The sequence below is a fragment of the Gopherus evgoodei genome, chromosome 19 (assembly GCF_007399415.2).
Source record: "Gopherus evgoodei ecotype Sinaloan lineage chromosome 19, rGopEvg1_v1.p, whole genome shotgun sequence".
Lineage (NCBI taxonomy): Eukaryota > Metazoa > Chordata > Testudines > Testudinidae > Gopherus > Gopherus evgoodei.
Window position 1 is genome coordinate 8533853 of NC_044340.1, and position 26869 is coordinate 8560721.

General features: G+C 41.4%; 1 protein-coding gene across 7 annotated transcripts in view; it reads right to left on the reverse strand.

Annotated features, from left to right (window-relative positions):
* The window catches only part of ARHGAP32 (Rho GTPase activating protein 32), a 409701-nt gene that overhangs the window by 235874 nt on the left and 146958 nt on the right, over window positions 1-26869 (reverse strand). For all 7 annotated transcript variants that reach the window (XM_030538283.1, XM_030538282.1, XM_030538279.1 and 4 more), the window contains exon 2: window positions 454-562. In XM_030538283.1, coding sequence (XP_030394143.1) covers window positions 454-561 — 108 coding nt within the window. In that variant the 5' untranslated portion in view covers window position 562. The remainder of the gene's footprint in view (window positions 1-453; window positions 563-26869) is intronic.

Consider the following 26869-nt stretch of genomic DNA (forward strand, 5'->3'; position numbering starts at 1 on the left):
TCTACTCACTGTGGGGGTTTAGTTTTCAAGCCAATGTTTCATTTATGTAGACACAGCCAACATATTGCTAATTTTCTTTGTACAACACTGGGGGCTTCAAAGAGCATGTTTTTACTAGATGTTCCCCTCATACTGGAGATAGTTGCTGAAAAAGAGGTTAATGCAGATTGAAAATCACTGTGACATTATGGACCATTTAATCGATTATTAGGCCTGCTTAGGGCCATGTATTAATAGGACAGAACCTCCATGCGTGTTTCTCTCCCATCACTGAATTGCAAGCGGAAGGAATACATCCCACTGTTCTTCAGACTACTGTGTAATCAGCATAATGATTTGAAATAGAAGAACATAACGTCAAAATCTATAATTATAAAAGAACCAATGGGCAGCTCATTGTAACACTGATTAGGACAGAAAGCAAGGCATATATAAAATATAACAATGCTTTACCATAGCACTGAGAGTCTCTTCCCAATCCGGCCTCTCTCGGGGATGAATGCTTCTCTGAAGCTCTGGAACAAAGTCATCCTCTTCTGTATGTACAGAGGACTTCATCATTCTAGAGAGAAAAACAGACATGCTTGTTTACTTGTGTACGAAATACTCTCACACATCAAAATGCAAAGGGTTTTAAATATCTGGTATTCGTGGGTTTTTGTGTTTTTTCCTGAGAATACCAGCAGCTCAAGAACATAATCTAGTCTGGAATTTGCATTTCCAAACCAACTTTAAATTATTGATTTATTCTGATTATTTTTAAGCCTTCATCCTAATCACTGGACATTTGAAAAAACTTTTTTTAAAAAAATCAGACAAATTAAAATTTTCTAACACATTCAGCAGATTCAGTGAATTCAACAGACTGGCCAGAAAACCAAAAGGAACCACATGAACAACAATATCTGTCAATAATCATTTCTATTACCATCTCCTGCCCCACTTTTCCCCCAGATGCTTGAGGGGGGGAAAGATGGCCCTTGCAGCATGCCAGCAAGCTCAGTATATCAAGACTCTGAAAGAATTCAGCTGGGAGGTCTTTAATCAGCTGTTGCAGCTTTTGGATCTGAGCAGAACCACCGCACAGAACTACCTTGTTAATGTCATCTGCTGTAAATCCAACTTGTTTCAAGAGTTTTTTAATTGCTTCTACACATTTATTAAAAAGTGGAGAACAAATCAGTTCAAATCTGGCTCTGGACACACAGCACAAGGTCTGGGTCATCAGTTGTTGCAGTGTTTGTCCTTACCCCATGAGCCCTTGACTCTCACTCATTTCAATAGTATTTGACAGGTGCTCAGCACCTAACTCTCTCAGGCCAAAAATTTCTCCAGATAAGAAGGATCTCATTTTCAAACACCTTACACAGTTTATTTGTATTCCAACACAAAGATCATTATGGACCTGGCTGGGAGCTCAAATCTTCTTTAAAAAAGTATTTACAGAAGCTTCCCAGTTCACTTTTAAGGCATCGCTATTATTATGAACTGAGTTAAGCAGGCCATATAAATGATACTTTGCAGGGGACAGCAGCAAATATCTACAGCACTAAATCCTGCTGAGTCTAGTGTGATCCATCCCAGCTTCATTAGCAACAGGCACAATTCAAAGCTAATCTTTATTAATAAGCTACCATATATTTATTTATTTAGGCAAACCATTTCATTAATCAGCACTGCATATACATGAACCCAAAGGAAGGAAAGGTGAGCCAAATGTTAACTATGATGAATCATCTAGTTTGACTAAAGGAATAAATATATTGGAAGTCTTTACATAGCATTGCTTTGCACTTTTGCAATTCTTTAAAATGTTGCTAAGCAAGCATCAAGAAAGATTTGCTAGTGATGTTCCACCTTTTTTCCTGAACAGATCACCAACTTAATTGCTAGCTTCTTACAGTAAAAACTTAAACTATAAAAGGCATAGATGTGTATATAGTTGAAAACGTGAAGCACTCCATAAAAAGTGATTTTGCAATGCAGATCATTTAAGCAGAGAATGCAAATAAGTAAACATTTTAGTTACAATTTCATTAAAAAGATAAAAATAGTCAAATAAACATATGATATCAATAGCCAGATTCACAAACTGCAATCTACTTTTGTAATCCAAATTCTATAGCTGCTATGGCCGTGACACTTGGGCAAACCATCTAAGAAAGGAAACCCATTGTATAGGAGCTTTGCATAAATACACAGCACTGTGCCATGCACATGGACATACACCTCTACTCCGATATAATGCGACCCAATATAACACGAATTCAGATATAACACGGTAAAGCAGTGCTCGGGCGAGGAGGAGGGGGCGAGGCTGCACACTCCAGCAGATCAAAGCAAGTTTGATATAACGCGGTTTCACCTATAACACAGTAAGATTTTTTGGCTCCCACGGACAGCGTTATATCGGGGTAGAAGTGTATTCCATTGTCCTGCACCTTCTGTAGCTATTTACACCCGGAGCAAAGAGTGTGTAAACCATTCCCATTCTGATTTGGTAGCATTTTACACTGGTGTACATTTCAAGATAATGGAGGTACAGGGAAATGGAAAATGGAGCTGACAAATTCTAAGAAGTTCATCGAATGCATATAAAAGCAGGGTGGCAAACACTGCATCTATTTTACAATGGATGACGGTAAGAGCAGATGCAGAGTACAGAACAACTGGGTTGCTACATGTATGAAATGTCCATTTAACTTGTGCTTTATGCACCACACAAGGATACCAATGCCTTAGGCTAGTGCTGGCTTCCACAGCCTATCAAACATGGAACAAATCTCAATTATTTGCCCTCTTGCTACACACCATGTACCAGTTATGCAATATAAACCTTGGTTTCTTTTATTAGAGCTGCCAACAACCCAGCTACACTACAGCTGGAGCAGCAGTAAGACTTAAAGGTTAGATGTATTGTGCGTCTAGGCTTTGGATGGGCATCTTAGCGAATATCTGTTGGATCTCATCCTCTTTTTCCTTGTCCTTCTCACACCCCCGGACCCAAGTTTATGATGGGGGAAAACCCTTGCTTCAGAAGTGAGACCATATAAAAAGGTATTCTGGAGGACAAAACATCTCAGAAGCCACCTAGCCAGCATACACAAAGCCCCATAAACTGTTCCATAGCCACAACTGCCAGACATGGAGCCAGGGAAGAAGCCAGAAGAAATGGCTAATGAAACGCTGGCCTCACATCTAGATCTATTAAACATTCCAAAGCTTGCACATGGGTTTTGCGGCACACTTCACACATCATACCAGTGATTGCATACTGTACACAAGAGGTAAAGAGTGCATGACTAACGCCTCTAGCAATAGGCTGGTCTTGTTTGTAGACAGTTTTTGTGTAAGTTAATACTTAGCTTCACAACTGCATTTTGTCATCTTACACCATTAAAAACAAGCAAAATACTGAATGGCCGTTTTTAAGTACAGTATGAATTTACACCTTTATGATCACTTCAGATTACAAATGTGTTTATTATGCTATTCCGCAGACCTGATGGAAATTCCCACCTTTGATTTCTTATCAGACAGCTGATTTCTTAGTACGATCATGCTCCAGCCAAAAAAAGTTGGGTTTTCTTTTTTTGTTTTTTCGCATGCCTGAGATTTCACCTGCAATATGAGACCAAGGACAAGTTCCCTCCAGTGACTAAGCATGGCAGGTTTTGCACATTTTGCTCAAGCGTTTTAATGAAGTCTGCAGGCAGTCAGTAAATGGCAATTTTACCTTGATAAAAATCACAGATATTAGGGAATTTCTCAGGCTAGTGAAGGAACCAAATTCGGTATATAAAGACACACAGGAATCAATGGGGAACTTTGACCAAAGAGCCAGTCTACAAAAACTGAATACATTCTCCCACTGTAACTAGCACACACATAGAATTTAGGAGAGCCTAACTAGCGATCTCCCTCCAAACCCACCAACCTACATTGTTATAGTAGCAGGTCACTGAACCTTGGAAGTGGAATTAGTCAACGGACCCATCAGTATGAGTTATCACTGGTTGCTCAAGACCTCAAGCAGTAGTGAGATGACTTATCCCACCTTTTAATTACGGCATACACCCCATGAGCAAAGAGTGAACCCAGGGCACATCACTGTAGGTCTGGCTGTTTGTTTGGCAAGGATTTATGACGGGATAGTTCCAGGTGAACAGAGAGAAAAACATTCCTGTTGGCATGACAGTACACACCTTGTGTCATTTACAAGCTGGCAGGAGGCTCAGCCCTCTGGTTTCCTGATCTCAGTGACCAAAAATATAGTCCTGACAAGATGATTAGTTTTTGTGCAATGTATGGAATTAATTTACAGTCAGTTCATACAAAGACTATAAAATGGGAAAGTGGATTTACAGATGATGAATAATAAAATATACATACACTGTATAATCTACATGCCTGCTCCTGACCTCAGTCAAGTCACTGGGAGTTCTGACATTGACTCTAATGGGAGGAGACTTGAGCCCCATACAGTTTTCAGCATGGTAGCCGTGTTAGTCTGTATCAGCAAAAACAACGAGGAATCCTTGTGGCACCTTAAAGACTAAAATTTATTTAGGCATAAGCTTTCATGGGCTAGAACCTACTTCATCGGATGCATAAAGTGAAAAATACAGGAGCAGGTATAAATACATGAAAGAATGGGTGTTCCTTTACCAAGTGTGAGGTCAGTCTAACAAGATAAAATCAATTAAAAACAGGATACCAAGGGAGGAAAAATAACTTCTGAAGTGGTAAGAGAGTGGTAAGGTGTGTTACTTACACCTTATTAACTGTTCGTAATGGGCCACTCTCATCACTTCAAAAGTCAGTTTTCCTCCTTTGGTATCCTGCTGTTGTCAGCCGTGGCCAGAGGAGGGCACTACTCCAGATACTCTCCCTGCATAGCTGCCTCCAGAGTCTGCGTAAAACCCCCACATATCCACGTGGAGAAAGGGAACATGGCATGTGAGCTGGGAGGAGCAGGGCAAAATTACCCTAAACATGTCTATGGACTGAAGTCTGCACAGAGAAGAATTAATTTTTCCTCATCCAGTCTCAGCTCATCCTCCACACTTTCAAATGGCGTTTTGCCATTGACTGCCAGAGTAGCAGACTCTGGCCTCTCCAGGAGTCCTCCCAGAGGGGTTATAGAGCACACGCAATAGTCACATGCCAATTTCCATTCAGCTGGGAACTTGTCATGCTACTGTTGAAGGAGATAAAGGGAACATAAGGGGAAAATGTATCATGGCACATTTGTAAGCCCCTTCATTTTCAGTTTAAAGCAATTTTTTACCCAAAAATTACCAGGTTTTACAAAAGGTATTATTCATTTTTTTCCGATTTTCACCCTACTTTTGTATCATTCAAATACATAAAACATAACTTGCTTTATTAGGAAAATACAACACATTGCAGGTCCAACGTAGACCTCCCCCTCCTCCCCACAAGGAGACCATTGCTTCTTGTTCTGTCATCTGCATATATGACAGAACATCTGTCACCACTGAGAACAGCCGAGCTTCATCCTCTTCGGAACACACTTTCAGGTAGTTGAAGGCTGCTATCAAATCCCCTCTCACTCTTCTCTTCTGCAGACTAAATAAGCTCAGTTCCCTTAGCCTCTCCTAACAAAGTCATGTGCCTCAGCCCCCTAATCATTTTTGTTGCCCTCCACTGGACTCTCCCATTTGTCCACATACTTTCTGACGCAATACTCCAGTGCTGAATAGAGAGGAATAATCACTTTACTCGATCTGCTGGCAAATCTCCTACTAATGCAGCCCAATATGCCATTAGCCTTCTTGGCAACAAGGGCCCACTGCTGACTCATATCCAGCTTCTCGTCCACCGTAATCCCCAGGTCCTTTTCTGCAGAACTGCCGCTTAGCCTGTCGGTCCCCAGCCTGTAGCAATACATGGGATTCTTCTCTCTTAAGTTTAGGACTCTGCACTTGTCCTTGTTGAACTTCATTAGATTTCTTTTGGCCCAATCCTCCAATTTGTCTAGGTCACTCTGGACCCCATCCCTACCCTCCAGCATATCTACCTCTCCCCCCAGTTTAGTGTCATCTGCGACTTTGCTGACAGTGCAATCCATCCCATCATCCAGATCGTTAATGAAAACATTGAACAAAACCGACCTCAGGATCGACCCATGGGGCACTCCGCTTAATACCGGCTGCCAACTAGACATCAAGATGTTGATCGCTACCAGTTAAGCCTGATGATCTAGCCAGCTTTCTATCCACTTTACAGTCCATTCATCCAACGCATACTACTTTAACTTGCTGGCAAGAATGCTGTGGGAGATCGTACCAGAAGCTTTGCTAAAGGGATATCATGTCCACTGCTTTCCCCATATCCACAGAGCCAGTTATATCAACACAGAAGGCAATCATGTTGGTCAGACATGACTTGCACATGAGCTCATATGTTGGTGTAGCTTTATGGCACTCAGGGAGTTGTTTATTCGCATCCGAGTGACATAAATTATGCCAACATAGGCTGTAGTGTAGACATAACCTAAGAAACAATCTGCACGTCTTACCTGCCACACACAATCTGCACGTCTTACCTGCCACACATCAGAAATGTGAACAGGAAGGTTGTTTAGCTTGTTCCCTTCCACAGATTTCTTACACATGGGAGGAACAAATTAAGTCTCAGTGTTATTTTACATAAAATATTTAACAGAGACATACTGTAGATATTAAATGCAAAACAAAAAGTTTCCCTCATACTCTCACAGGTGCCTCAAAAGCATCAAAACATAAAATGGCATTTACCCATAATGAAAACAAACACCTTTTCTATTTAAAATGGCATTTCTTAGTCTCTTTAGTATCTCTGAATGCCCTTCAAATGCAATCTGGCACCATTACATTAATAAAAAAAAAGTTCTGTCTGTGTAGGAGGCCATTAAGAAATCTCTCTTCAGATGAATTAACCCTTCTTCATTGTAAATTGAGAATCAAATGTACTGGAACAAATATTTACAGGACCTTTTTCTAAATTCACAGCTTGCATTTGCACCTATTTCTGGTAACCTTCAAGATTTCTGGTAGCGTGAGTTTATCAGTTTCAAATTACAGCTGGATACATTTCATGTCACATTATCACCAGTATCAGGAAAACATTGTGATGCCCTTTTCGGGATCCTCAAATCTAATGGGCTTATCCTGTCAAGTACTGCATTTCCATTTCTCCCAATGAGGAATTAAACACTCCAGTTTAACAGCTGCAATATTCTGCTGGCAGGGTTCACTTACTACACTGCATGACCAAGGGTTTGATGCTACTGCAGCACACAGATCTACGCAACAACATGCTATCGTCATGGGATCTTCTTTACATTGACCATGTTTTCTGTTTAAGTATTCTCCTTTTCATGATTACATCTGAATGTCCTGGGCTCCCCTACAGATGCTGCCTGGATCAAAACATGAACTGAAACAGTACTGGTGAGAGTCTTGTCACTCCGTTACTCTAAGGCCTGGTCTAGACACAATTTTTCTACCAATGTAACTATGTCATCAGTTTGGAGTGTGATTGTTTACAGACACAGTTCTGTCAGTACAAGCCCTACCGGAGATGCAGTTATAATGGTATAAAGGTGTCTTACACCAGAACAGCTATACTGTATAAACCATCTGTATACTGATATAACTGCATCCACAGTAGTTGGGATGGTACTTCATTAAGTACACCAGTATAGTTAGAGACCTACAATCTTCTAGTGTAGACAAGGCATTACTTTTCTGAAAATGGGTAACAATCACCATGTTTCACTGGCTCCTGCTCTTGCTCAGAATGCATGTGAGAATCTAAAGACATTTGCCTTAGTAAGTGTAAAGCCTTGTCTACACTCATCAACAAAACAGTGGATGAGTACATATTGTGATGCGACTTTGGTGACAAAATAAAACCACCCCAACGAAACACAAGACCTTTTGCGCAAAATTTTTGTTGACAAAGTGCCAATGTAGACACCACTCTTGATTTTATTACTTTAAATTGGCCTCCACAAGGTGTCCCACAATTCCCATTGTGACCACTCTGGCCAGCAGTTTGAACTCCACTGCCCTGCAGCCAGATGAACAATCATCTGTCCCGCCCGCTTAGAAGCCAGGGGAATTTTTGAAATTCCATTTCTTGTTTGCTTGGCCAGGAGAGGTCTCATCGCATCTTCCCAGGTGACTGTCATAACATTTTTTCTCAGATCTGGACCTTAGCGTCCAAAATATAGGCGTTAGCATGAAAACCTCCAAGCTTAGTTACCAGCTTGGACCTGATAACGCTGCCACCAGCCAGGGATTTATACAGTGCCTAGCTCACTGTGGTCTCCCCAAAACCTTCCCTGGGGGACCCCCAGACTTAGATGCCTTGAGTCCTACAACAAAGCGAAATAACCCCCTCCCCTTGTTTCCTGGTTACTTCCTCCCAGGCTCCCCTCCCTGGATGACCCTGGGAGATTCCCTGCTTCCAGTCCTGGAAACACAAACACCAAGAGAGCTAATCTCTCTTCCCCCTTACCCAGAGGGTATGCAAAGTCAGGCTTAGTAAATCTAACACAAAGAGATTTTCCCCCTGACTTCTTCCTCCCACCAATTCCCTGGTGAGCTGCAGACTCAATTCCCTGGAGTCCCCACTAAAAAAAAACTCCAACGGGTCTTAAAAAAAAAGCTTTATAAAAAAAAAAGAAAAATACATTAAAAATAGTCTCTGTATAAGGTGAAAATATACAGGGTCAACTGCTAAAAAAAAAAAAAAAAAGTGAACAAACGGGCTTATCCAAAAAGAATACAATTCAAAACACTCCAGCAACTACACACATGTAAATACAAAAAAAAAAACAATATAAACCTATTGTCTTATCTTTGTACTTACAACTTGAAAACAGAAAATTAAAAAGGCAGGAGATAGAAAAATCACTCTCAGAGCCGAGAGGGTCAGACAAGACAAAGAACAAAGAACTCACACACAAACTTCCCTCCACCCAGATTTGAAAAAGTCTTGTTTCCTAATTGGTCCTCTGGTCAGGTGTTTCAGGTTACTGGTGTTACCCCTTTACAGGTAAAAAAACATTAACCCTTAGCTATCTGTTTATGACAGTGACCATGGCAGGTTATCGCAGCAAACGCTCTCCTGATTGGACCACTGTGGATCTGTTCAGTATATGGGGAAAGGAGGCTGTGCAGTCACAGCTGCACTTGAGCTGTAGGAACTGGAATACCTACGGGGAGATTTCTCAAAGTTTGTGTGAAAAGGGCTATGATTGGGACATGCTGCAGTGCAGAGTTAAGATAAAGAGTTGAGGCAGGCATACCATAAGGCAAGGGAGGCAAATGGGACATTTTGAGGGGGTCCTAGGACGTACCTACATCTAAGACCTGCCAGTTCTATCTGGATGCTATCCTTGGTGGCGACCCCACCTCCAAGAGCTGTGTGGATACTTTGGCAGGCCTGGAGGCAGCGAAAAGAGGACCTAACCTGGAGGATGAAGTCATTGATGAAGAGGTGGAGTTAGACGACAAAGTGAAACTCCCGGCAGGGTCACCCAGTGGGGCAGGCAGCCAGGAACTGTTCACCACTCCAGAGATGTTTAGCCTGTCTCAGCAGTTGCTCTCCAGTGAGCAAGAAGCAACAGAGGAGATGCCTAGCAAGGGGCTGTGGTTTGTGTAATATGGAGGTGGGTTCAGGGAACAGAAATGTACAGAGCTGCCTATGTTTTTGTGTGCTGAACATTTCCCTGTGTAGCTAAATCAGTACGGTAGAACAGGGCGTTGATGCATGCCGAGATCTCATGGGAATCCTCTAGAGAGATCTCTAGGAAAGTTTCCTGGAGGAAAGACGGAGCAAAAAAGACACGTTCCGGGAGGTACTGCAATTCCCCAATGCAAAGAAAAGGGAACGCCAGGTGTGGAGGGAAGCTGAAAGGCAGGACAGAAAAGAGAATGAGTAGTTGGTTAAGGACGCTACTGAGCAGATGGTTAAAGACATGGACGAGCAAAACGTAGATGCTGAAGTCCTTAATAATGCTGCAGACTGAGCAGATGTGTGCCCGCCTTCTCCTGCAGAACATTCAGAACTCTTTTCCACACACCCCTTCTCCTTCCGTGACTTCTGGGTTTTCCCTTCACTCCACCCACTTGGACAACTTTCAAAATGATAGCTGGGCCTACACACAGCTCTGAAAGTGTGTGTGTGTGTGTGTGTGTGTGTGTGTGTGTGTGTGTGTGTGTGTGTGTGTGTGTGTGTGTGTGTGTGTGTGTGTGTGTGTGTGTGTGTGTGTGCGCGCGCGCGCGCTCTTTCTCTGCAATAAAAGCAAAAAATTTAATGGTAACACATCTTTGTTTCCTACAAGTTGAGATAGCAGGCACTTCCATCGATACACAGGCAATTTAATCATCTGCTTACTGGAATATAAGGCCCCAAATGTCACCATTGCTTCCTAGGAAAACTACACGTAATGTAATACTGCAGCACCAATCAGAGATATACGTTACTGCTTCTCATTTTCAAAGTGTTGCCTCAAAGCTTCCCTGCTTCAAACTGTCCCCCTCTGGGGCCATCTGTTAGGCCTACTATCTGGCTGCTCAAAATCAGCAGCCAAGCAGTCTACCTCAACACTCCACCCCGAGCAAACCTTTCACCCTTAGCTTCACAAAGATTATGCAATGTACAGCATGACCATGGGAATATTATCCTCATTGAGGTCTAACCTGCCATAAAGGCATCACCAGCGTGCCTTTAACCTGCCAAAGGCACATTCCAGTGTCATCCAACACCTACTCAGCCTGTTGTTGAACCTCTCCTTACTGCTCTCCAGGTTTCCCAGACAAGAGTTCATGAGCCACAGCTGTAAGGGATACACCGGAACTCCCAGGTTCACTATGGGCATTTCAATATCCCCCACTGTCATCTTCTGATCTGGAAAGAAAGCCCCCTCTTGTAGATTTCTATACAGACTAATGTTCATGAAGATGTGTGTGTCATGTACCTTCCCGGACCATCCTGCGCTGATGTCACTAAAACACCTACAGTGATCCATAACAGCCTGCAACACCATGGAGAAGTACCCCTTCCTATTGATGTACTCCATCACAAAGTGGTCTGGTGCCAAAATTGGAATGTGTATGTCATCTATAGCCCCTCCACAGTTAGGGAAACCCATTTTTGCAAAGCCATCCACTATTTCTTGCACATTTCCCAGAATTACAGTCCTTCGTAGCAGGATGCGATAAATTGCCCTGCACACTTGCATTAATGTAGCCCTAACTGTAAACTTCCCAAGTTGAAATTGATTCACGGCCAACCGGTAGCAGTCTGTAGTTACCAGCTTCCACACAGCGATTGCCACACCCTTGTCTACTGATGGAGCAGCTCTCATTCTGGTGTTCTTGCACCGCAGTGCTGGGGCGAGCTCCGCACATAGTTCCAGGAAGGTGGCTTTCCACAGCCAAAAGTTCTATAGCCACTGCTCGTCATCCCACACTTGCATGATGATATGATCCCACCATTCAGTGCTTGTTTCCAGAGCCCAAAAGTGATGGTCTACCCTCTGCAGCTGTTCTGTGAATGCCAAAAGCAATCTAAAGTTTCTCCTATCCATATCACCTCGCATGTCGGGCAATTGGAAGTCGTCTTCATTTAGGAACTTTGCAATTAACTGTACTGCCATGCGCCATGTCTTCATAACAGTTATTAGAGCACAGGAGAGAGGTGTGGGCTCCATCCTTTCTCTCAAAGATGCTGGGGTGCGCAGCAAAGAAGGGTCACTGAAAAATGCCACAAAGGAAAGCTGGAAGCCCGTGGAATGCTGGGACAGAAACCAATGCATCACGGGACGTTGAGCCCGGTCCCAAGATGTGTGATGATCCGCTCCACCGTCCCACAAGACCTAGTGGCAGAAGGTGTCAAGCTCGTCTGTGGGATAAGTACTCACAGTGCACTGCTCACACTGTTGATGCTAGTGCCCCAAGTGTGGACGTGCTCTGCTGACAGAGTGAGTGTGAACATGTAATACCAATTTTTATAATAGCGCTTTTTGAGTGTAGACAAAAGGCTGTAGTGTAGACCAGGCCTTATTTATTTAATACGTGAGGCCAGATCCCCAGCCAGTAAAAATCAGCTTAGTTCCACTGATTTCAACGGAACTTTGCCAAATTACACCAGCCAAGGATCTAACTCTCAGAATTTTACAAGCCAATAAGCACTTACATATCATGAGGACACATGCTCTAACAAACAGATAGGCAAGACAGAAACTGCACCAGGGTTTGCAGCACTCCTTTTATTTCCTACAGGTAATACTGCAAACAATACTTCCATTGGGTGGCAACCATCATGCATCTTAAATGCCCTTCATTTTGAGGCAGTCCCAGGCCCTGCCTACATTGCGCACAAATAAGGCATGCCTTCACTCCTGATGTTGAAAATTGTTTATATTGGAAACAAAGACTCATGAAACTGGGGTTACTGAGTCATTTAAACTAGCGGTAGAAATCTCACAGCATTTTAAGTCTCCTAATAGAATAGCCACACTCTGGTCTTTGTCACACACGCGGGCTGAGACATATCATAATCGTGGTCATGGACTACTGCATGCTGACAACATTCAGATTGATGGCACTCCTTTCCCAAGGAGATGACAAATTGACTCCTAGGTGTTTGATGGTTTGGAAGCTCTGTGCTAGCACAGAAGCATTATGCATTTGGAAAGTTAGGCTCCTCACATCAAGACCGTTAATTGTCTGTTTAACAGATACTCATTCTTTGGTGGCTATATATTTTTTTAAATAAATGCCATGCCCGAACTTTCGGTTATGCTCCCCCAAGGAGACATTAGGTATTTCAGCCATCCATGCTGTTTTCCCCTCCAGTGACTTTTCTATCTGACCTCAATCTAGGGGGTGAGGATTGCTGATAACTGATTTATTATTGTATTTAGTATTTATAGAGCACCATTGTTGTGCCTGGGACTTCTCAGCCTAATGAGAAAGTATGGCCCCCAGCACTGGGGAATTTATGATCCAACTGCATTTACAACTCTACTGACAGTGATGTTTCTTGAGATCTTATTACTACCCAAGGAATTCCCCTTTAATAAAGTCTCTGCCAGTACAAATTGATGCTGAAGACCAGTAGCCTTCAAATGCTACTCAATAGGAATTGGAACTGGCATTGTTGAAGTGGACAGTATAGTAGGCATAGATAGTATATTCTTGATCAGGGTATTAAGAAACAGTGTGTTAAGGAATTTGCTTTGCACTGCTTGCTGGAAACATATTTTCCACTTCCTTCTGATTGCTCTCCCTTGCTCATTGGAGATGTCCATCCACACAATAACTCTAGTATGTAATTTGGCACAGCTGACAGTCGCTGTTAAAGAGAGACCTAAAACAGAATGGCACAGGTGTTGCAGATTAGGATGAAGGTAAACTGGCAGAGCAGGGATCCAGGGCTAAAATAGCAGTGGGGCCTGCAAGACAGGAGTGAGGTGCACTGGCAGAGTCGTGAGGCATCCCAGAACTGGCATTAACAGGGCATTGTGCCAGTCACAGCTGAAGGGTGATTTATTTCAGCCATCAGGACTGCACTAAAGGCGAACCATCGGCCTAGGGCTTTGCAGCAATCCAAACCTGAAGGTCAGTTCAGGAGGCCAAATGTGCCAGTTTAAACATAACTGGGCAGTTGGCCAAGTTCTCTCCATCAGGCTTTTTCCCTACCCTAAGGCCCCCAGCTGCCTCTGATTTGCACTGGAGCTTCATCGGTCATCAACTTGTGCCTGATCCAACTCATGCTGGAGCCAGGAGTTCTCCAAATCCCTGAGCACACCAGACAGCACAAGAGTGGGATTTGCAATACCACCATACACTGAGTGCACAATTCAGCAGGGGAGGTGCTATAAGAGCTTACTGGATGCACTGGTGGAGTTTACGATCCTTTAAGATAGGAATCAAGGAAGGCCATGGTGACTGTTGAGGGAAGGAGGCTGCAAAGCCACTGCCAGGGAAGACAAGTGGACATCTACCGCCACAACCAGCCAGAAACACCAAGTGCCATTCTCAGCTCCCAAGCCTTCCAAGAATCTTCAACACCAGAGGATAGTAGTAATTAAGGCATCTTGGTTTCCCCACCTTAAAAGCTTTAAAATCTGGTCTCCCTAACCTAGAGGGGCTGTATGATCTTGGACTACAGCTGCAGGAGTCATTAAGATGAGGGTAACATAGCAATGCTTTGCTAACACACTACCACTGTGGGTCACTGCAAAACAAGCAGCAGAAGAGTATCACACAATATATCCTCTCAAATGACCGGTAGTCCCTCTCCATAGCCAAACCTATCAGGGCAAAATAAAAGAACTGTGGAGTCTCTACTAACACCATTGCCTTCTACAAGTTCAGGACCAAGAACAGAACTGTATGGAGAGGGTTAACACGCAGACTGACAGTACAAAAATTAAAAGTAGTGGAATCAGATGAATTTAGCACTTCCCAGTGCTTTGCAAATGTTAACTGATTAATCCTTCTATCACTTATGTGGGGAAAGTAAGTATTATCTCCATTGTACAGATGGAAAAATTAAGGCACTCAGCGATACAGAGACCAGCGCAAGGCTACACAGGGAGTTAGTGCCAGAGACACAATCACAACTCAAGAGCTCCTGGCTTCCAGACCTTTGCTCAGACCATGCCTTTCATTCTTCTGATCACAAGAGTCAAACTATAATAAGTGCAGCAAACAAAATATGTCTGGAGCATTGGGTAAATGAGCAATGATACAGTAACATCAGGGTCCTAGGCTGGCTGACCAACATGGCGGGTGAAACTGTAAAAATTATGGAGTTGTTAATGCAAAGTATACTGTGTATAGTGAAAAGAAATCTCTTCATGTCAAATGCTTATAACTTATCTCCAAGAGGAGGAAAACTGGAAAAGAGAAATGTTGGTGCAATTCTCAAAGCAGCTAAACAGAAAACTAGAAAGTACTCAACCTCTCTTTATTCCAGACGCAAGACCCCGGGGGAAAGACAAACATTTTTTCAAGCAAACACACCTGAGTCTCCTCTGCCCCACAAAACTAAGACTAGTACAGTGAGTCTACTGGGAATAATCATGCATTTTGGAAAGCAGAGCCAACACAATAGCTCCTGAAAAAGTGAAACAAGAGCTGGGAATTGGAGGCTCAGACTAGTGACCTGGGAGACTAATTCATTTCAAGTGTTTTAAATCAGCATTGTCAACACCTTACTGATTACATCTGTCTGCGTTATGTGAAATAGAATGTTGAAGTCTGTCTCGAGGAATCGTGCAAGCTGGAGATGGAAAAGACCTAGTAGGTCAGCTAATCCATCTCCCTGCCAATGCAGAATTGTTCTAATGCATCCCCCAATCCAGGTACAACAAATAGACTATTGTATTTCATCTTCAAATTATAAAATGAGAAACTGGCATAACAAATTGTTTCAGTTGTAATTTTGTTTTATTTAATTTGGTTGGTTTTATGCTCTATAAAGTTTATGCTCTACAAACTACAGCCCCAGCCCTTGTACACAAATTCATTTCTTTAGAAAGCCACTTTTTGTTATAAAGTAATGAAAGCTAACTTATGAATGAAAATATTGCCATGGGCCAAATATTAGGGATCAGAAATCAAAACAACTGTACAAACCACTGTGCGCATCATTTTCGCCCTCTGTCAAATAGGGATATTGATACTTCCACACTTTTGTAGCCTTAGATGAACACAAGCATTATTTCTATCATTACCACTACTATGTACTGGAAAACAGAAGTTTGTTGTACTTCTAGAATTTTTTCCACAAATAAATGTTTTAATATAAGAGCCACAGTAATATCATGGGAAAAAAACAAAACTTCTCAGTGCTAGAAATTTCAAAACTTCCATATATGCAAATTCCAAAATTCAAAACAGTAAAGTGTGTATACTCAGAAGATCAACAGTGAGCTGGAGATCACCCATTTGTGAGGACATTGTGAATGAAAGGGCAAGGTTTCTTTTTATTTAGTTAATTTTAAGGATTGCATATCTAAGGTTATGGCTACACTATGAGCTCTCCTCCTGACAAAAAACTTTCACCGCCCACGAACGGCTGCAGTTTTACACCTGCTGACAAAGCGCTGTTCACACCACACTTTTCATTGGTAAAACTTTTGTCGTTGGGAGGAGGGGAGGATGTTTTTTTTAACACTCCTGACCGACAAAGTGCCAGTATAGACAAACTAAGTGAAAGTTTCAAGAACAAGGCTTTAAGCACATTTTTATTTTTTGGTTGTGCAATCAAAAAAACAATCAATCATTCTCACTTCATATGCATCACCACCTGTTAAAGGGATGAGATTCCCTACAAACAGATTGTCATAAGAAAACATCTCTTTCCTGTAGAAGGAAAAGTGTGTCTTATTTTTCCAGCATTCGCTTTTCATTTTGGGACTTTAAAACCTTAGAAAAGAGCAGCTGTTAATAAGAAAAACGAGAAGCTTTAAATGAACCCTTTTAGAAAGACTAGTAACGGCACTCTAATTAATTTTAGAAAATGCCATGGTGAATAGGTCATTCCTACCATTGTTAATATACCCCTTACTGACTGCACTTAGTAAGCTAGCAGTACTGCAGCATTTAATCAACATATTGTTTTCTTGTCCTCTGAAACCATGATCATTCTCTCTTTAGTCTCTGGAAAAGCTTTCAATACAGGTTGTGATGCGATCAACCTAGTTAAATGTTCTGCCGAGTTTCAGTTGAACTTTGGGACTCAAAAGTATCTATCAATTTGCCTAAAGTGTTTATTAATTTGCATGAATATTTAAAAGGCAGTTTCTATGCTTCCATTAAAGAAAAATTGCACTGGAAGTCTACATCACTCAGAGTTCAGTAGCTATGGGCAACGTTTATTGTTCGATGGAGTGCATTTTAGCAAAAAGCATTGCTAAGGTTGTACAGCAGCAAAATGTCATCGTTGTAATGGTCTTTCATATTTTCCAGGTATATGTACACTCCCTCTCCACACAGACACAGACACACTTTATTCCACTGAATCCCTTGTGACTCCTACTTGACAAAAAAAAAAAGAAAAAAAACCACACATTCCAATGCTGGATGGCACGTCATATGTTTTCAGTTGTAAATACACTGGCTGTTAAGGTGACTCACTTGTTCACTCAGCTAAAACTGCTCTGCCAGAAGAACCTTGACACCACTGATCAGGTTGCATGTGCCTTCAAGGTATCAAATGGCCAATTTTCAAGAGATGCCTTTCAAGTACACTAGGCAAAAAACAACAACAATAAAAATAAAAACAAAGCCACTACTCCTAATTTTAAAGTTGTGTTTAAGAATGTAATCTTGCAATCTTAATTCCAAAGCAACAGATTCACTTCACCATCTAAAATAGGTTATGACTACACTACCACTTTTGTCGGTCAGGCATGTGGAAAAAATACACCTCTGAGCACCATCCATTTCGCTAACAAAAGCATCAGTGTGGACAGTGCTATGTTGGCAGGAGACGCTCTCCCACCAACATAGCTATGGCTACTCATTAGGGGTGGTTTAATTATGTTGGTGGGAGAGCTCTCTCCCGTGAGCATAGAGCAGCTACACAGGAGACCTTACAGCAGGCGTAGCTGCAGCAGTACAGCTGTGCCACTATAAGGTCTGTAGTGTAGACGCAGCTATAATCAATTCATCATCATGCTATGACAGAGCCAGAGTGGCTGAGATTCAATAGAGTTGTACATTGTTGATTCTTTTCTTCACCGCTCCTAGATTTGACAGCTTTGTTTACTGTTTTTCATCTCTCATGCTGTTGTTCTGTTAGGTTTTAATTCAACAGTAATTCCCTCTTCAGCAAAGCACTGACATTTGCACGTAAATGCTTTGCTGAACTCAGATTAGTTTAAGTCAGAGAGAAAATGAATGTACCAAGTGAAGCTCCCTAGGGCATTTCACTGTGCATGTTGAAAGTAGTGCAAAAGGTACAACTGCACTAATGGTGAAAAATAAAACAGATATTTACAATTCAGTTTTAATGATCTACGGTCTTATGAAGTAACAAAGGTCAAGATTTTTTTTTTTAAACATAAGTTGTCACCCCAGAGTGTTCCCTTTGGACTTCCAAAGCACAAATCATCATTCTGGCCCCAATCCACTTACATACATGCTTAAATTTAGATAATGTTTTCACCCCTCAGCCACGAGTAGACCCACTGAAATCATCCACGTTTGCAGGATTGGAGCCCAACATAACATTTTTTATGTGAAGCACCTCTAAATTTGGGATGGGCTCACACGAAAACTGAACAAATGGGCACAGCATCTGAGCATGGGGATTCAAAACAAGGAGAGTCTGGTTGTTAAGGCACTAGGCAGGGACTCAGGAGATCTGAGGCAAGTATTGAGTTATGGTAATTTGCATCAGCTGAAGAGCTGCTTCTGTTTTAATTCTTGCCTCTGCAACAGACTTTCCGAGCGGCTTTGAACAAGTCAATTAATCTACCCTGTGCCTCAGTTTCCCTTCTATAAAATAAGGCTATTACTACTGTCTTCCCTACCCCTTGTCTTGTTTATTGACACTAAACTCTGAAGGGCAGGGACTCTCTCTTATCTTGCATCCACAGCATTTAGCACAAAGGTGTTCTGATCTCTATTGGGGCCTTCAGGTGCTACCTTAATACAAAATAAGAAGAATCTGAATCCAAACTACCTTAAATTTGAGAAAATTCAAATTTGGTCCAAGATGTGTTCAAATTCAGATTTGGTCCAAGATGTGTCCTGAACTGGAAATTAATTCAAGCCCATTTCTACTTTGAAATGTTTACTAAACATTTCATGGCAACGCAAAACTATGACAACAGATTCAGCCTTCCCAAAAGTGAACTGGGAAAAGATGGTTATTCAGTGTGTTGAAAGCAAGTGCAATCACTTACAATTAGTCCTACATGCCATACAATGACAATTACTGTTCCTAACATGAGACAACACTTAAAACATGTTCAGTCAGCTAGCCAGTTTAGCAGAAAAAGCCTCTCTCCAGCTTAACCAAATCATAGAATATTAGGGTTGGAATGGACCTCAGGAGGTCATCTAGTCCAGACCCCTGCTCAAAGCAGGACCACTCCCCAACTAAATCATGTAAAAAAAAAAAAACGTTATTGTTAACTTTCATTCATTCATTCATGCAGAGTCAATTGTTTAACTGAGCATATCTTTATGCAGATAAGCTCCCATCAACACTACAAAAATAGCCATGTTTAGATTAGTCTGTATATCATGATTATAAGCCGTGTTGTAGCCAAGTCTGTCCCAGAATATAGAGAGACAAGGTGGGTGAAGTTATATCTTACTGGACCAAATTCTACTGTTGAGAGAGACAAGCTTTTGAGCTACACAAAGTTCTTCAGGTTTGGGAAAGGTACTCCGAGTGTTACAGCTAAATACAAAGTCGAACAGATAGTTTAGTATAAATAGTTAGCACATATTCTAAGGGACTATTCGAGGTGAAGTGGCCTCTTCACACCTTTGCAGTCATAGGACAAAAAAGTGTGTTAGCGAATGAACTCACACAGGAAAATGATAAAAGTCAAAATCACCGTATCACCTGTGGGTGAACTCGTTTCACAAAGAGATCACTCCATATCTTACCTCTCAGTCCTCATCCTCAACAGAAACCTGCACGATACTTTCAAATGATGAGTCTGGGAGCTTAAATTCATAACTTTGCTAGACACTAAAAAGCACGTTTTAATAAACTGGACTTATTGCTTACTACAACAATCTGTAACCCACTAACTACCTTTTTTGTCCTATGACTACAGCGGTGTTAATGGGCCATTTCACCTTGAATGGCTCCTTAGAATGTGTGTTAACTAATTATGCTAAACTATCTGTTTGACCTTATATTTAACTGTGAGTACCTCTCCCAGACCTGAGGAAGAGCACTGTGTAGCTCAAAAGTGTCTCTCTCTCACCAACAGAAATTGGTCCAATAAAAGATATTATCTCACCCATCTTGTCTCTCTAGCAGGATTATGGCTAACCACACCATTTTTTTTTTTTGCCTGGAGATGGTGAGGAAAAAAATAAATGTGACAATCATGTTAGGCCGCCTACTCACTAGCAAATTTAGAGCCCGTTATCAACCCATTGCAACAACTGGTGGAACCAACACTGAAGGCTATAGCATAGAAAGACCTTTGGCATTTTTACCACCATGTGGTCTGTCTATGCAGTAGCATCCTGGACGGCATGATGGTTTAAATGTCGGCGGTCGTGGGCATCCTATTTACACCTGCACTCCCACTCTCGCCACCATTACTGCAGCACAACATGTTATTACAGAGCACAAAAGTCTAGCAAAGGCACCACCTTGGAGAGCCACATGTTATCCCTGCTACATACCCAGGTTAAACCATGATGATGACTTTCTCCCCTCGCTTCCCCACTCCCATCCACAAATGGTCCCAGAAAACTGCATTAAAGCCCTCAACATGATGTCTCAATCTTTGCTTTAAAAGAATACATTAAAGGAACCAAAGTCTGGAAGACTCTGGAGAAACAGAAGATGCTATCTTTGGGATTTTTTCACATTGCATGGTGCACATTCCTGGATGGGATACGTGCCAGTTCAGTGGTGGCAGAAATCACTTTCATGAACACTGAAATAAAACTGCTGTCAGCTTGGGCTTAATGCACAAAGCTAGAAGAAGGTGACATATCAAACAATCACAGCTTCTGTGACAGTAGCCATAATTCCTCTAGGCTGTCTCTTAAAGCAAGAGGTCACTGATACTGGTGCACACTAGGCAATCTCGAAGATCACTTTGCTTAGGGAAGAAAGATCGCTCAGACATTCTTTTTTAGAGCTTTCATTTACATGCAGGGCAGGTTCTACTGAAATAACGTCCATAAGAAGTTAGTTAATATTCTAATATATAAAGCTAAAAAAATACTAGTAATTCTCTCCAGGTTTCCTTGTTCTATATGGATTTACTTTAAAGTAAGGGCCCTGACAGTTTGTATATAGGTGCCTTTTTATACTTAAATTCCAGGGGGAGGCTTAGCATCCATAAGTGGACCCAAATTTTCAAAGAATTCAAATTCCGTTTAGGCCCTTAGGTTACTGTGGCCAGATTTTTTTAAAAAATCTCAGCTCTTATTGAGAGTAACAGCAACTGCTATGTGCCGGGCCCTTGAAATACCCCTGCTTAGTTAAGATGCCTAACTAGGAGCTGTTAAGCACTCGGTTGTTTTGAAAATTTGCCACTAAATAATAAAGACAAAAAATGCTCTGCGTCTTGCTTAGAATGCTTTGGGGGGCAGGAACTATATGTATTTGAGTTCTGTGCATGCTGGCACGTTGCTGAGGTTTAAACCATTTGAGGAGTTCAGTAGCTCAGCCAGAGGTTAGAGGTCTATTACAGGAGTGGATAGGTGAGGTTCTGTGGCCTGCAACATGCAGAAGGTCAGAGATGATGATAATGGTCCCTTCTGGCCTTAAAGTCTACGAGTCTATATGAGTCTAGAGAAGCTTAAAGCAGCAAAATTTTGCAACTCTGCTGCTGGATAAAAAAAACGCTATCTGGCCCTCTTCACATCTGGAAATTACTACTAAAACTCCGCATTGTTAAAGTATCATGCACACACATTGACCTTGACCAACTAAATGAAGAAAAAGTGCTAACTTGTGTCTACCCTAGGTAAAATGGCATGGAAATGTCAGAGTCAGCTAATATTTGTTAGCAAATTCCAACCAAACCTCAATATTTTAACCGAACAAGGACTGGTGTACTTCAGGAAAATTTGTACAAATGCAGCTGAACTGCTGAAATCCCCTAACAAAACCATGCTGACCCAGTACAAAACATGCTGCCCCAGTGTGATTACTGGTGCTACTCCTATGTTACACCAATACAGAGTAATAGCTATAACACTACAAATATTCCAGTATCAACAGCCCCTCAGAGAATCAAAAGAGCAATTACTTTGTCCTGCTGGAATAATTTTTGATTGTTAAATCTATTTTAAAAGAAAAACACACAAAAGAAACTCTGATCCTCTTGTCTAATATTCTCAAAGGTACAGCTGGAACCACTATCCAATCATTTCACCTTCAACATCCACACACGCATTTGTGTTACAAAGCATTCAAGCTGGCATTCATGTCTGCTATGAATGGAACCCTGCTGCTATGTTTCTGGAGACAAATAGGAGAAGAACAATTAGTGAATGCTTCAATCTAATTTAGATTTTTTTGGGGGGAGGGGGGTGCTGGGGAGACAAAGGGATGGTTACATCATAAAATAAAATTTAACTCTAAAAACCATTTAGAGGATTTTTGGGGACATCGTTTGTTGCATTGCAAGCCAGAACATTGGTGGTGGTGGTGGTCGTGGCAGCTTTACTTTTTGTTTGGAGGTGGAGGGAGAAAAAGCAAAAGCATTTTTCCCCCATGGAATTAACTTAGCTTCAACATGAAGTTGTTGCCTTTTTGTCTGAGCATTCTAGGTCTTTCAAAATGGATAGGGGTGCTACCTTGTCATAAATCTTTTATTATTACTATTATTTACTACTACTACTACATTTGTATAGTATTCATTTTGTGACAGGAATTTTATCGACAGGTATAAACATGAAAGTCCTGTCCCAAAGGGCTCACAATCTCTAGCATGCTTTGAAATTCAAAAATCCTTTCTTGACCCATACTCCTTTTACTGTTATGTCTTGTACGCATTAATGTGGCATTGAGAGGCCCAAATTGAGATTGGATCCCAACTGTGCTAAGCACTGCCCTTACACATGGTAGGAGATTGTAAGCTCTTTGAGGCAAGGACTAGCTAAATAGACAAGACAGACAAAAGATGAGGAAGAGGAAATATTTATCCTCCATTTTACTGATAGGGAACTGAAGTAGAGAAAGATCAAATGATTTGTCCAAGATCAGAAAGGACGTCTGTATCAGAGGCAGGAATTGAACCCAGACCTCCTGAGTCTATGTCAGAGCCTTATCCACAAAGAGCATTCTTGATTTTCAAGAAGCATTTGCCAAATAATCAATATTATATATATATTTTATATAGCAAGTAGTTGAAAACAAGGATTTTCGCCTTTGCCTCAGCAGGGCCTCAAACAAACTGTGCTACAGACTTGCCTTTTTTCAGTCAACCACATCCATGCTGGTTTCATGAAGAAATCTATGTGAACATCATGAAGTATCTTCCATATATCCCAAGGACACTCATCTAGCTCTGTGGCCATCTGATGCCTACTAACTGCCAAAGACCATAATTTCCAGCGTCCATGAAGCATCTCTATATTGTTTGATTACTGAAATGGGTAGGTTTTTTTTCTTGGAGCTAAAGATGAAGGTGTGTGGTATTTGGGGGATTTTTTTTAAGCATACTGGGACTAGTTCAGACATTCCAGAAAAGTGTGACCAATCCCAAAAGTTTTTTAAATCGCACCATGAAAAAATTAACCAGGAATTTTCACCCATCATTAAACAAAAGTGTTAAACAGAATGCTTTAAACCATTACATTCTTCTGCAAGCCCTATAATTTTAAATCACAGGCAGGCAAAGAAAGTGTCCCTGAATTACTTGCCAAACCCCAACCTGGTTTTAAGAAAAAAAGGTGAACTGCATATTCACAAACTATGCAAGAGTGATGGTAAGAACAACAGGATGCTCATCTTGACAAGTGTTCATGGGGGGAAATGTATAAAAGATGTTTAATTACCTACGTAGGTGGTAGTGGTGGACTGTATGAAAAAGCTCCAGCAAAAGGGCTTTGCATTTCCTTCTCCCCCAAGAGAATACATTTGCATTAATAAGCTACTTCTGTGTGGGGAATGCCAGAAAAAATAATTTTAAAATGATTACAGGAATAATAACTTACTGAGAACAGGCAACAGTCTGCCACCATTGCATGCCCCACTCAACCCGAATAAATACAGATACCAGAGATCATCAAAGGGGATTGGCTATGCAGAGACATTTGCAACCAGTGCAATTATATTACATGTATAAAGGAACAGAAAAGGTGCATGATGCAAACTGATTAAAGACTCCAGGAAACCAACCGTAGAAATAAGTGAAGACTGGTGGAATGACTCAGCAGGAAGAAAGTCAGCAGCAGACAGCGTGGTCTTTTCCTCAACCGACAGTATTTATCACAAGAAAGTAAAATAAATTAAGATAAACAGAAATAGTGCCCAGCTTGGGATTCAACCCAGCCCTATGGACTCCAGTCTAAGCAGCTGGACCTTCTGTCTCCCAAGCAGCCATTCTTACTGCTCTCCTCTGAATACCTGAGCAAATAGAAGAAACGGAGCTGGAGTTAAGCTCTTGTTCACCAGTGCTTCTGCACTGCGGTTACAAGGCATTTTTCTACACAGAGAAAGCTCTGACTGAGGAATAATGGGCTAGGAAGATACAGCAGCTGAAGCTGCAACCAGAAAAGCTATTTGAGAGCAGTTAGATGAGTGCACGAAGGAGACATGCATTAGTGCAGAGGAGCTGGCACAAATCAGGGCACAGGCCAGCAACAGGGTGGGGTTGCAGCAAAACAAAGATGCAGCAGTCTCCTTTCTCCTGGGGCATCAAGCCAGAGAGGGGGTGTTGTCAGGGCAGCAAAATAACCAGCCAATTCCTCGTACTCCTGCTGAAGCCTTCTCCAATGGGAGTTCTCTGTTGAGTAACAGACCAAAACTAAAGCTTCCCTTCCTTCTCCATTTTCCCAATGGACAGAATAGGTGGAAATGCTCCTTGCCCTCCCCTGGCGGTATAATCCTCGTGAGGCTCAGCAGTCTTGCTGTTAGGCCCCATGGTAACTTGACCTAAGGTAAGTTGACCTCAGCTACGTAATTCACCTAGCTGGAGTTGCGTAGCACAGGTCAACTTACCGCAGTAGTGTAGACGGGGGAAATGCTGCACAAGAAGAGATTAAATGATTTAACCCTCCCCTTTCCCTCGCCGAGTCAGAGTCTGGAATAGGAGGAACCCAGGAGTCCTTTCCTTATTACTATTAAAGAACACTCCCTTCTCTCACATAGAGCAGTCTCTTTTTCACAAGATTTGACTTATAACTTCTCTCTCCCAACTTCATGCTGATAAATCTGATTGCACACAAGAGCAGCACTGACGTAATGCAGAAGTGCGAATTTTCCCTTAGGTGGCAGCCTGCAAAAAATAATGAGAGGCGAGAGGGAAATGTTGTTGCAAATAGAGAGCTGTCTGATGGGTAGCATATAGCAATTCAACTGTTTTCCCACAATGACTAAGTGAAGCTAATATTTCTGTCCAATCCAGAGGCTGGAATATTTCACTGCAAACTGTTAATTATCCTGAGTCACATTGTCGGTAATAAAATACCTTTATGATCAAAGTATTAAAAAGCTGAGTGATCTGGCAAAGGACATAAAATAAGAAAACAGTTCTGTGCCATAATTTCACGGCACAAATCTGTTTTTTTATTTTATTTTATTTTTAAATATCTAAAAAGGGTCAGAGAAGCTGTAATGGCTTGGCCTGAAAAGGTTAAAAAAAAAATGCTCCAACTCCACCAAAAATAAGAGCTTAAAAAAGAAAAGTTAAAAAGATAGTGAAATGAAGTGATAGAAAGTGGAAATATAATGCATGATAGACCACACTTGCAAAAGATTTCTGCTAAGAATAATGCTTACAAAGCAGCCAAACAGCCAACAAAATCTCCTGGAAAGTGAGTTAACTGTCACTCATTCCCTGAATTGTTAGCCCTATTACCATAATGCTATGAAAAGAAAACTCATCCTGTCAGCAGGTCTCAAGCCAGTCAAAGGAAAAACTCTAGTGTAATATAAAAGAGATTCTAAACCCTAAATCTGATTACAAGAAAGAGGGAAACCGCTCTAGGGAAAAATGAAGAGCCTGAAATAGAACCAAAAAAAAAATTTAATAACCTAAGCGGAGGACATCAGGCTGACAGAGGAAATTCAAGACTCATTAGACGTCAATGGAAATTAGACTATTTCAGGCCCTGTTTACACTAAGGGCACTAGAAACCTTTGAAAATTTTACCCAAGTGACTTAGAAGACTAAGTTGCCACGAGTCCTAAACCATAACAGGGTACAAAAAAGAACTAGATAAGCTAATGGAGTATAGATCCACCAATGGCTATTAGCCAAGATGGGCAGGGATGCATCCCTATGCTCTGGGTGTCCCTAGCCTCTGACTCCCAGAAGTTGGAGTAGACGAGGGGATGAATCACTCAATGATTACCTGTTCTGGGGCACCTGGCATTAGCCACTGTTGGAAGACATGGAACTGGGCTAGATGGACCATTAGTCTGACCCAGTATGGCCATTCCTATGTTAAGTCCCCATTTTCAAAAAGAATTGAGTCATTTAAGACCTAGCTTTCACTGAAAGTCAATGGAACTTACATTTCTACATGTCTGAGTCCTTTTTGAAAGTTATACCCATAGTCTAAACATTTCTCATAGTGAAAATTCTTATTCTACTCCGTGTTAGCATTATTGGGACCCCCTACGTACACATGAACCAGTATTTTTTAACACTGAGCAGCATTAAAGGCACAGAGTATATTAAGTGACTTTGTGCATAAAATGGTGCAGGTAACCAGTGACTTATCTACACTCATGCTAGCAAGATGTTAGCAAAGGTGGGAAACATTTAGAAAATTTCCCTAATGTAGACATGGCCTTAAAGTTGTAGTTTTTAAGGCAAATTTTAACTCGTTTGATTGGTTGTTTTTTAACGGTTTGTGTAATATCTTGTTTGAAAGTTATCTTTGAAAAAGAAACAACTCTGAAATGGCTGATTTCCAAAGGATTCTGATGAGTCTTGAATATTCTC